The sequence below is a fragment of the Phascolarctos cinereus genome, unplaced genomic scaffold (genome assembly GCF_003287225.1).
Source record: "Phascolarctos cinereus isolate Bilbo 61053 unplaced genomic scaffold, phaCin_HiC Scaffold_3;HRSCAF=262, whole genome shotgun sequence".
NCBI lineage: Eukaryota > Metazoa > Chordata > Mammalia > Diprotodontia > Phascolarctidae > Phascolarctos > Phascolarctos cinereus.
Window position 1 is genome coordinate 96,942,772 of NW_027555736.1, and position 12,351 is coordinate 96,955,122.

Genomic DNA, 12,351 nt, shown 5'->3' on the forward strand with positions numbered 1-12,351 from the left:
TTAGAAATAATAAGCTAAACTTTTTTCTTTTGTTTTTCTTTCTATTTTTTATTAATTAATTTATTTTGAATTATCAACCATCACTTCCATAAGCTTTTGAGTTTAAAATTTTTCTCCCCCTTTCTCCCCAGCTCCATCCCCAAGACGGCATGCAATCTAATATTGGCTATACATATATATTCCTATTAAACATATTTTCACATTAGTGATGTTGTAAGTAAGAATTAGAACCAATAGGAGGAACCACCAAAAAGAGGAAACAAAACACAACAGAAGAAAAAAAATAGCAAATAGTATGCTTCAATCTGCATTCAGGCTCCATAGTTCTTTCTTCATATGCGGATAGCATTTTCCATCATGAAGCCTTTGGAGATGTCTTAGATTCTTGTATTGCTGAGAAGGGTGAAATCTCTCAATATTAGTCATCACACAATGTGGCTGTTATTGTGTTCAACGTTCTTCTGGTTCTGCTCACTTCACTCAGCATCAGACCATACAAATCTTTCCAGGTTTTCCTGAAGTCAGCCTGTTCATCATTTCTTATAGCACAATAGTATTCCATTACATTCATATACCACAACTTGTTCAGCCATTCCGTAATTGACGGGCATCCTCTCAATTTCCAATTCTTTGCCACCACAGAAAGAGCTGCTATAAATATTTTTGTACATGTGGGTCCTTTTCCCATTTGTGTGATCTCTCTGGGATGTAGCCCTAGAAATGCTATTGCTGGGTCAAAGGGTATACCCATTTTATAGCCCTTTGGGCATAGTTTAGGGAGAGAACCAGATAAGGGTGATCATACCGAATTAAATTTCAATTACATGAAAGTGAAAAACTTTTGCATGAACAAAATCAATGCATCTAAGTTAATTAAGGAAGTGATTGGTAAGCAAAGAAAAAAATCTTTGCATCAAGTATTTCTGATAAGGTTCTGATTGAAGATATATGAAAAGTGACTCAAATATACAATAACAAAAGCTTATCAAAGGATATGAACAAATGATTCTCAAAAGAAAACTGCAAGTTATTAACAATCATATTAAAGACTTCCATTTGAGAGAAATGCAAAACAACTTTGAGGTTCTGCACCTCACATCCAGAAAATTGTCAGAGATGACAAAAGATGGAAATAGTCGATGTTGAGGGAGAGAGTATGGAAAATACTGGGTACACTGGTGAAGAAATTGTTATGTTGGAGCTGGGAGCTGGTCCAACCATTTTGCAAAGCAATTTGGAATTATGCTAAGAAATTAACTAAAATATCCATAGCTTTTCACCTAGAGATCCCAAGTAAGTCAATAATACAAAGTAAGGTCTTAAAGATCACAAAATATTTACAGCAACACTTTTTATAGTATCAAAGAACTGGGAACAAAATAAAAGCTCACCAACTGCGGAATGACTAAACAAAATTTGGTACATAAATATTATTGAACATTACTGTGCTATAAAAAAAGATGAAAATAAATTAATGGAAAGTGACGTAAGCAGAAACAAGGAAACAGTTTATACAATGATTCTAACAATTTAAATAGAAAAATAACAACAGAAATGAAAACTGAATATTGAAAAAATAAATGAACAAGCTTATCTCTAAAGAAGAGTTATAAGAATGCACCTCTATTCCTTCTTTATAGAGATAAGAGACTATAGATGTGGAACACTGCATTTAATGTTGGCTCAAATTGACATATTTTTTAGTTTTGATAAGCAAGTTTTTTAAAAACCTTTTTTAATTTCCTCTAAGGAATGGCGCCCAGGGAGAGGATGGTGGAAAAGTGACACACACAAAAAAAGATATCAATAATTTTTTTTTAAAAAATAAGTTGCTACCTAAATATGTTTTTACTCTAATGATGGCAATAAGTCTACTTTGACCACGTCTTAGAATTAATGATAGTTTCACAACAAATTTTTGAAAGACCATGTTTATTTAATTCAGTTCAATAAGCATTTATAACAGGGTCATTATGTTCTAAACACTGTGATAAGCCTTAAGATTCCGAAGAGAAAACAAACAAAAAAACCCCAACAGCAAACTCAAACCAGTCCCTGCCTTCAAGAAGCTTACATACTAAACAGCAATTATCCTGGTCTCGTGATTCCTGAATGGTGATAAATTTAAGACACAGACACAGTTACGATACCTAACATTTATGTAGTACATTAAGCTTGACAAAAGCACTTTACATGTAGTGCCTCATTTGAGCCTCAAAATAACCCTGTGAGATAGATGCTAGTATCATAACCTCTGTTTTACAGATGAGGAGCCGGAAGCTCAGAAAGGGAAGTGACTGATCCCTGAAGACGCAGACAGTTATCAGAAGTAGGATTCAAACCCACAATGTCAAGTGTATCACTCTCCACAACTTCGCCACTACCGTATTTGTCCTCAGTTATAAGGCAAAAATATTCAGTGATAAAGCCAACATTCATTTGCCCTTTTAGCTTTGTGTGTCTGCCCTAGTGAGTTATTTACTATATTGGAAGTGCCCAGTCTGGGAATAGACATAAGAGTAACTTTTCTTCCTCGACGGTCTTATGAAGATAGATTGTTATCACTTTAAAAGCTCTTTTCTTAGCTAATGATCACAGCTAGAATTAAACAACCAAGAGTGAATGCAGAATGGTCACCTTCCAGGATTTGGTCATCCAGACAGGCATGATGCTGTTCATGAGTTCACTTTTCTATTTAGAGAACCATGTCAGCTAGAAATGCCTCTACTATCCCTTCCCCCGGCATGCGTGTTGACAGAGGCGCCAAAATAGACCGTCTGAGTAAGTGGCAGCTTTATAAGCCAACCAGCTGCTGATTTCAAACCAGAAAGTCAAGAAAGCAAAGGAGGTGGTTGGATAGAGAAAGTTAACACAGGCTGGTGACCACGAAGGGCAACAAGGAGATTCAGCAAGGGGCCTGGGTACACAGTGGAGTTGGACAGCTTGACGAAGGACTTATCCTTGGATTCCTTGTCTGTTACTTATCTTTTCCGCTCTTCTTCTGACGCTATGATGAATGTGCAGGCTTGTTCTCGGTGTGGGTATGGGGTTTATCCTGCTGAAAAGATCAACTGTATAGATCAGGTCAGTAGACATTTCTCTGGTCTTTGAGGAGAACACCAGGGATGTGAAATGTATTTATTTTTTTCACCTAAGTAAAAACTCCTGTGCATTTTGAAATGGTAACTTTGGAAGAGGATGGATTTCCCCATTTTTTTTTCGCTTGTATCTATTTCCAGGGCAGAAATATAACTGCTTATATCATCTTGAAAGAAAAGATGCTAGTCTTTTAACTTAATATATGGTAGCTTTGTTTTTTAACCCTCTCTCTTGCCCAAACCCCAAGGTGAATGAAGCTTAATAACTGAGTTTTACTCTTAGTCATATCTGAGTGTTTGGAAATTATGGAATCTCCCTTTCTCTTTTCTGTGTGGTTTCTAGACATGGCACAAAGCTTGTTTTCACTGTGAGGTCTGCAAGATGATGCTAACTGTCAATAATTTTGTGAGTCACCAGAAGAAGCCTTATTGTCATGCGTAAGTGTGTTTATGGCTTTCTCCTCTCTGTTCACCCCATCCTTTTTTGACATCCTTTTTAGTATTTTTTTTTGAGAATCACTAAGAAACCACTTAAAGAAATGATACCAGTTCTAAAGAAAAGTATAGTCTTTCAAAAATATTCTCCTAAATATAACCTGGGACACATCTCAGAATGTGTAGCTTAATGCATTCTAAAACAGGTCCCGAGTTCTAATGTGGAAATATGTTTAATATGATTGTACATGTATAGCCTAGATCAGATTGCCTGCCATGTTGGGGAGGGAGGAAAGGGGAGAGGAAGGGAGAAAAAAAATTTGGAAGTCAAAATCTTACAAAAGTGAATGTTGAAAACTAAAAAATAAATAGATAAGAAGCTGAGGTCTGAAGTTTAAATATTTTGGAAAACAAAAGATCAAATTAACCAGATAAAGGGCAGCATCTTCCCTTAGCTCTGCAACATCATGCTTGTGTGACCTTGGCCATGTGACGTAATGTCCCTAGGCACTGATTTCCTCATCTCAAATGAGGGAGTTGGACTAGATGACAGACATCTTAAGTCCCTTCTAATTATAAATGTGACCCCTAAGTCTGAGCTGTAGAAATGGACAAACTCACGTAATGGTCATAAAATATGAGGGCTACAGTTTTGGAAAATAATTTTTAAAATGTATTGAGTTTTTTTCCAGAAAGTTTTCATTTTGTAATGGCCATTCCCCGTTAAATAGGTTTTTAAAAAAAAAAAAATAGGGCATTTGAGAACTTGGTGTTGTACAAAGGGCACTGGACTTGGATTTGGAAGACCCGGGTTGGAATCCTGCCCTGTCCAGTTCCTGGTTGTCATTTCTCTTTGGTCTTCAGTTTCCTCATCTGTAAAATGGAGGGGGGGGTAGGGTATTTGAAATTATCAGTTCTGTCTCAGCTCAAAGTTTCTAAAATTCTAGAATCAAAGCCTAAATTGTAATTAATTTAATTTCAAGATATTACATTTATTGTCTTGAACAGGAGCTGTACATTTAGATGCTTCATGATCAGTAGTGTTGGGCCAAGGTGATTTGCTGAGAGATTAGCACTTTTCTAACTTCCTGTTGTATTTTTTTTTATTTTATAGACATAACCCCAAGAATAACACATTCACTAGTGTGTATCAGAGCCCGTTAAATATAAATTTGAAAAAACAGTCAGAAGCAGGTAGCGAGGTAAGTAACTTGATTCTTTGTTTGGAAATCATTTAAAACAAGAATGACCTCTGTATTTAAATTTACTATGCTTTTGGGAATCTTTCTGTAAACTGGGTCTCATACCTTTTTTCCCACACTAACACATTTATGTATTTCTTGAACAAGTACTGAGCTTTCTCCTTGTTGGTACCTCTCCTTCCGCCCAACTTCGTGGCTAATATTCAGTGTACTTACCTGTTGAGTGATAAAGAATAAATATTATTTAGGCTTCTATGCAACCTAATTGGTTTAACTAGTTTCGTATCCTTCTAGCTAATTTGATAATTAACTTATTCAGTGGAGTTAGCATACTACAGTGCTTAATAAATACTTATTAAATGGAATTATTTGTTAAATTGAACAAAGGACATATAGTTTGACTTTTCTCATCAATGAGTGTGTGTGTGTGTGTGTGTGTGTGTGTGTGTGTGTGTGTGTGTGTGTGTACTTTAAGAGATCATTCAGATACTTTAAAATCTATAATTCCCCAGCCTGAAAACCATGAGCTATATTGACGGTCCAACTCTGTATCCAGAGCCCAGGGTAGAAATGTTTGAGACCTTCTATGTCTATCCCATAGCTAGATTGCTTTTTCTTAATAATGATCCTTCAGGCAATCAACAGACATCTACTAAGCACTTATTATGTGCCTACATGCTTGTAGGCTGGGTCTATACCTGAGTTTTACAAAAAAATTTTTTTAAATGCTATTGACAGTGCTGTAGAGAGGAGTGGAAATATTAGTCTTGGAATTGGCATCTCTGTATTCTAATACAAGTTCTTTCATTAATGAGCTGTGCAAAACTGATTTACTATACCTTTCTAGGCCCTAATTTCCTCATCTCTAATGAGAATACTTAGCTAGGTGATCCCCAAGAGGCTTCACAGTTCTAACATTTTATACTTCTCTATAGAAAGTATCTATAATTTGGGTACTTGCTAGCCGTGTGATCCTGGGAGAGTCATTTAATATCTTTGACCCTCAGTTTATGTATTTGTAAAATGGGGTCAATCAATCCGTAAACATTTATTAAGTGCCTACTATGTTCCAGGCACTGTGCAAAGTGCTGGGTATAGAAAAAGGCAAAAGATAGTCCCTCCTGTCAAGGAGCTTACAATCTAATGGGGGAGACAACATGCAAACAAATATATACAAAGCAAGCTGCATGCAAGATAGATAGGAAATAATTAACAGAGGGAAGGCACTAAAATGAAAAGTCTAGCATCAATAATAGTACCTCCCTCATGAGGTTGTTGTGAAGATCAAATGAGATAATGTATGTAAAATATTTTGGAAACCTTAACGTGTCATTATTATAATTATTGTTATAGCTAAAGAATAAAACATATTTCCCTTTTCCCTAAATAACTAATTGTTTGGTCATGGCTAACTCTTTATGACCCCATGGACCATACTGTCCAGGGGGTTTTCTTGATAAAGATACTGGAGTGGTTTGCCATTTTTTGTCCAGTGGATGAAGGCAAACAGAGGTTAAGTGACTTGCTCAAGGTCACTCTGCTAGTAAGAGACTGAGGTCAGATTTGAATTCAGGTCTGTCACAATTACGGGCCCAGTGGTCTATCTGCTGAACCACCTAGCTGCCTTTTAATGAATTACTTGATGGTATTTAGCTGTTTCTCCTCCTAGTCCCCAAACAGGTGAATGATCTAAAAGTAGAAAATTGTAGATAAGGACTTGCTCTGAATTGCTTCCAAATATTGCCCTGGACCTTAGACTGATTAACCTGGATTCCAACTACTGTCCTTGTGAATAGGGCATTACAGAAAAGTTACTGAGCTCAGCTCCTGATCTGTCCATGGGAATACTACAACACCCTATTATAGAGTGTTTCAAAATAGTTTTATGAGTTGTTTTGTGTTATCTATTCCACAACTGAGGTAGAACATTTTATACAAAGGCTCGTGAAGAAAAATAGCCATGGTATGTCTGTAGATTTGGCTATTGATGTTTAAGGATAGCTACATAAGACAGAATTGGATTAGTGAAAGGATGCCCATCTATGTGGTTGAAAAAAAAATCAATCTCCATGGCATATAGTGCTTTACATTTCTTTTTAAAAAGTTGGAGATGCCTCTCTATAGTCAGTGTGCCATTTTTATAATTAATATTTTAAAATTTCATCTTTGTTCATTTTAACATCTTTTTTAATTTTTAATTTTCTTTTTATTATGAACTTAATCAGCAAAAAACACAAACATTCCATATAAAAAAGATAGCTACAGCACTTTACTATATATATATATATATATATACATATATATATATATATATATATATACATATATATATATACATATATATATGTATATATATTTTAAAATGAGAGATGTATTTTTAAAGTCATCTCACTATTTTTTTACCTTTCACATTTCCCAGGGGAGGGAAAAATAAGCTTGACAGTATATTTGTTTCTTCCTCCCCAGCGCAGACAATTCAATTCTCCTTCATGCTCTGCAAAAAATTCATGTATTATTTGCTATCCTTTAAGGTAGTGATGGCTTCACTTTCTTTTAATGGTGTATGACAGACTGTACTGGAATGAGACAGAAATTACTAGAGGTTCTATTTCCACTCACAGGCTGCAATCTGAGAACCTCAGGAGAGGTGGGTGTAAACTGAACAATTGGCTGCTGAGATCACTTTCCCTTCCTTTACCAAGAGAAAAACAAACAAATATCCAACAACTCAGTCCCTTTAGAGTGCCTGAATATTTAGATTTTTCTGCACCTTGGGAGAAAGTACAGTTTAAGTTTTTTACACCTTTGAGAGACTTTGAGGTAGTTGTTGATGCAAGAGAGTATTAGCAGCTGTGGGAAGGGTTGACAATTTGAGTTACGATTGGAACTAGGTTTATATTTTTTTCTGTAATGGTTTCTAAAGTCATAGAATGTTAGAGACGGTAGAGATCTCAGAGGTCATTCAGTACAGTTCCCTCACTTTCTTTCTCTTTTTCAAAAATAAACATTTACAGGGACAGAATGCTCTCTTTAAATCTGGTTGGTAGGTACAGCCATAGTTTTAAAAACATAATTTTTATTGATATCCTTTAGTCTTTGCATCATTTATATTTCCCTATGGACTCCCTCTCCCCTCCCAGAAAGACGTTTCTTATAACAAAGAATAAAAAAGAAAAACAACAATTAAACAAAACCAACCAATACATTGAAAACATTTGACATTGTATGCTGTGTTCTTCACCCATAATCTCACACCTCTGCAAAGAAGTGGAGGAAGTGATTTCTTATTTTCTCTTTGGGGCCATGTGTGGTCATTATAGTTTCACAGCATTCAATTTTAATTGTTTTGTAGATGTTTTTTCCATTTACACTATTGCAGAAATTTTTTATGTTGTTTCCGTGGTTCTACATCCTTTACTTTGCATTAGTTCATGTAATTCTACCATGCTGTCTCTAAATTCACCATATTAATCCACAACTTGTTTAACATTATCTGACCAATGGAGTAATAGATGTACTTTTAAAGACGAATATTAAAGTCTAGTTCCCCCTTTCTGATCTGAGATGGGCCTTATTGAAGTTGCCTTAATTATAGCATTTAAGAATGTTTCTTCTTGCCTTAAATGCCTTTAATACTAATTCTCTGTATCCTCCTGAGAAGTTTTTAGGGGGAAGACAGGTGAACTTTACTGATAGCTTTCTGCTGTGGAAATGAACAGTGAAAAAAATTCTGCTTTGAACAATACTAGAACTTACTTTGTTCAAATGTTTTTAATACTTTGGTCTCATTTAGTAGTCATTTGTTTTCAGATAGAGAATGCGTATTAGTATCTTTCTATACTTTATAGGTCCTGAAAAAATATCGGAGCTTCTTAAAGCATCACGTTAAATGGTATCCTAATAGCATCAGAAGTAATCCTAATACCAAACCAGAGTGAATTTGGTTGGATGAGACTGTTCTTAGATTATAACTTTTCTTAGGGTTCTGTAAACAGTAGGTACTCCAGTAGTGTTGACTAGATGAATATGGAAGTTACCATTTATAGTTCAGGATTCCTTTTCACTTCCACCAAAGTTCTATTCCTTATTATTGTTCGGAGGTTACCCTAGCTTCTCAAAAGGTTGGGAGCACAAGTTGTGTCAGGCCCTACTCGAAGCCTTTCTAAGCAGGAAAGGTTTTAGGTACCAGGTGCCTGAAGATGAACCATACTGTTGTCCATGGACTGGCCTAGCTAAGTCTGAAGAGACTCATCACCAGACAGCTGGCCACAAAGTGCTGGATTTTTCAAGAAGATAACAGCTCATGAAGGTTGTCCCCTAAGGCGCAGAGGGATTGTGATCTGTATCTGTGATAAGGCAACCCAGTCAGTGAAATTATGGATCCTTGAAATATTTCCCCTAATGTAAAAGGCATCATAGTTTAAGCAAAATCTAGCCCAGTCATTTGCTTTTTCTTGAAGTCTTCCCAAATTCCTCCAGAAGGAAGTGATTTGTCTCTTATAAATCTCATAGTACTTTTTGCCTTTGGCCTGTACTTTATTTTAATTTGTATTATTTCATGTACATTCTTATTCTTACTAGATTAGAAAATCCATGAGGTCAGGGACAATGTCTTATTCATATTTTTGTCTCCCCCAGAACCTAGCATGATGTATTGAATATGATATGTGCTTAACAAATGTTTGTTGAATGAATGTTGTGACTCGGTAACTTTGGCTATGAACTAATGATTTTTTTTTCTTCTCTCTTGGGAACCTTTCTGACAATAATTAGATGAAATATGGAGAAGATGGAGAGCGGTTTAAATCTGTCTTTCATTGGGACATGAAATCCAAAGATGAGACAGCTACACATAAGATGCCAGAACTGGCCAATGAGGTAAGATAATAGTGATGAGAGGGATTTGAAAGAGTCAGATGCTATTCAGATGTTAGGGCTTTTTTTTGTTAAATTAAATTTAGTTTTTGTTATATTTTAAGTTTTGAACTGTCTCTCTCCTTCCCCACCACACACTAGAGAAGGCTACCATTTCGCACACACATACACATACACATGCACACACATACACATACACACACATATGCACGTGTGTATATGTGAAACGATACTATGCATACTTCTGTTTATCAGTTCCATAGCATCTTCCTTCATAGGTCCTTTGTAGTCGATTTGAGTACTTACAATACTCAGAATAACTTAGTTGTTTACAGTTACTCTTTGAACAGTATTGCTATTAGTGTATGCAATGTTCTCTTGGTTCTGCTCATTTCATTCCAGTATTTCATACAATTCTTTCCATGTTTTTTAAAACCAAACTTCTCATCATTTCTTAAAACACAGTAATATTCCCTCACAATCATTTACCGCAATTTGTTTAGCCATTCCCCAAATGATGGGCAGCCCCTCAATTTCCAGTTCTTTGCCACCACAAAGAGAGCTGCTATAAATATTTCAAAACATATAGGTTCTTTTCCTTTTTACCTGATCACCTTGGGAAACAGACCTAATAGTGGCATTGCTGAGTCAAAGGGTATACACAGTTTTATAACTCATTGGGCATAATTCCAGATTGCTCTTTAAAATGGTTGGATCAGTTCACAGTTCTACCAACAGTGAATTAGTATCCTAATTTTTCCATATCCACTTCAACATTTGTCATTTTCCCCTTCTATCATTTTAGCCAATCTAATAGGTGTATAGGTGTAGGATGATATCTCAAAGTTGTTTTAATTTGCATTTCTCTAATTAATAATGAGCTAGAGAATTTTATATGACTATGTATAGTTTGATTTCTTCATTGAAAAACTGCTTGTTCATATCATTTGATCAGTTTTCAATTGGAAATGACTCATATGCTTATAAATTTAACAAGGTTGTCTATGTATTTGAGAAATGAGACCTTTATTTGAGAAACTGTCTATAAAATTTTCCCCTAATTATCTGCTTTCCTCCTAATCTTGGCTACATTGGTTTTATTTGTACAAAACCTTTTTTTAATTTATTGTAATCAAAATTATCCATTTTACATCTCACAATGCTCTCTATCTCATGTTTATTCATAAATTCTTCTATCCTTAAATCTGATAGATAAATGTTCTATGTTCTAATTTTTTATATCTCTCTTTATATCTAGGTCATGTATCCATTTTGACCTTATCTTGGTAAATGGTGTACGATATTTTTTGGTCTATGCCCAATTTCTGCCAGACTGCTTTCCAGTTTCCCCCCAATTTTTTTTAACCAAATAGTGAATTCTTATCCTAAAAACTTAAATCTTTGCATTTGTCAAACACAAAGTTACCATAATTATTAACTACTGTATATCGTATGTCTACTCTGTTCCACTGATCCACCTTTTTATTTCTTAGCCAGTACCAAATAGTTTTGATAATTGCTACCTTATAATATAGTTTAAGATCTGGTACTGCTAAACATCCTTCCAGTTCTTCCAAGTGTATTTTGTTATTATTTTTTCTAACTCTAAAATAATTTTTGCTATTTTAATTGGGATGGCATTGAATAGGTAGATTAGGTAGAATTGTCATTTTTTATTCTATTGGCTCTGCCCACCCATGAACAATTAACATTTATCCAATTATTTAAATCTGAGTTTCTTTATATAAAAAGCGTCTTATGATTATGTTCATATAGTTCCCAGGTTTGTTTTGTCAATACTCCCAGGTATTTTATATTGTCTACTGTTGTTTTAAATGGGGTATTTCTTATTATCTCTACCTGCAGGGTTTTGTTAGTCATGTATAAAAATGCTGATGATTTATGTGGGCTTATTTTCAGATGTTAGTTGTTGTTATCATTACAGCAATTTGCTTTTATACGTCTTCATTTGGATGGCCACTACCATGTTAAACTCAAAATGTCCAAAACTGAGCTTGTCAGTGATTATAGAGATCACCTCATCCTACTTCCTCATGTGTAAGATGAGAAAAAGGAGATACAGAGAGAAGTTAAGTGATTTGCTCCAGGTCACAGAACTAGATATTGGCATCACTGGAATTAAAACCCAAGTATCTTTAATCCTACTCCAAAGCCTTTTCCACTAATGAGTGGTTCTCATTCTTTTTTAAATATGAAGATCTCTTTTAAACATCCGTCATTTTTGCAGACCTCTTCACATGAAAATAGTGCTAATTATTATTATCTCTTGATTGAGAAAGTTCACAATGAAAAGAACAACTATGAATTTAATAATGTGTTTTAAAAATAGCTATCTACATTTGATAAAATAATATATCTATTTTGACTCCTTTTGTATCCTTTGCACTTAATACAGTGCCTGGCATGCAGTAGGCACTTAATAAGTGTTTATTGATTGGTCTACGTGTGAGGCGTTGTCTGGTCAGTCTACAGAAGGTGTGCTTGTTCACTTATACATTTATAGATTTCCTTGCAAAGACTTCGTGATCTCCATTATGGAGACTCCCTCCACCAGTATATATTGGCAACTCATCTGTATCAAATAGGCTTAGAGAGTAGTTGCACAGCTAATGCGTATCAGAGACAGAACCTGAACACAGATCTTGCTGCCTCCCATGTCAGCGTACTAGCTGCTATCCTAGGGCCTCTTGAATGCAACAGTGCTTCTTGATATCATTGTT

The 12,351-nt window shown here is 35.1% G+C and overlaps 1 protein-coding gene across 3 annotated transcripts in view; it reads left to right on the forward strand.

Moving 5' to 3' along the window:
- Positions 1-2,829: 2,829 nt before the first annotated feature.
- NRAP (nebulin related anchoring protein) overlaps positions 2,830-12,351 on the forward strand; it is an 84,519-nt gene continuing 74,997 nt past the window's right edge. For 2 of the 3 annotated variants that reach the window (XM_020988085.2, XM_020988086.2), the window contains exons 1-4: positions 2,831-3,084; positions 3,442-3,536; positions 4,648-4,735; positions 9,509-9,613. In XM_020988085.2, the coding sequence (XP_020843744.1) occupies positions 3,010-3,084; positions 3,442-3,536; positions 4,648-4,735; positions 9,509-9,613 (363 nt within the window). In that variant the 5' untranslated portion in view covers positions 2,831-3,009. Of the gene's footprint in view, positions 3,085-3,441; positions 3,537-4,647; positions 4,736-9,508; positions 9,614-12,351 lie in introns of all 3 variants that reach the window. The other variant, XM_078151046.1, reaches the window with a different exon arrangement.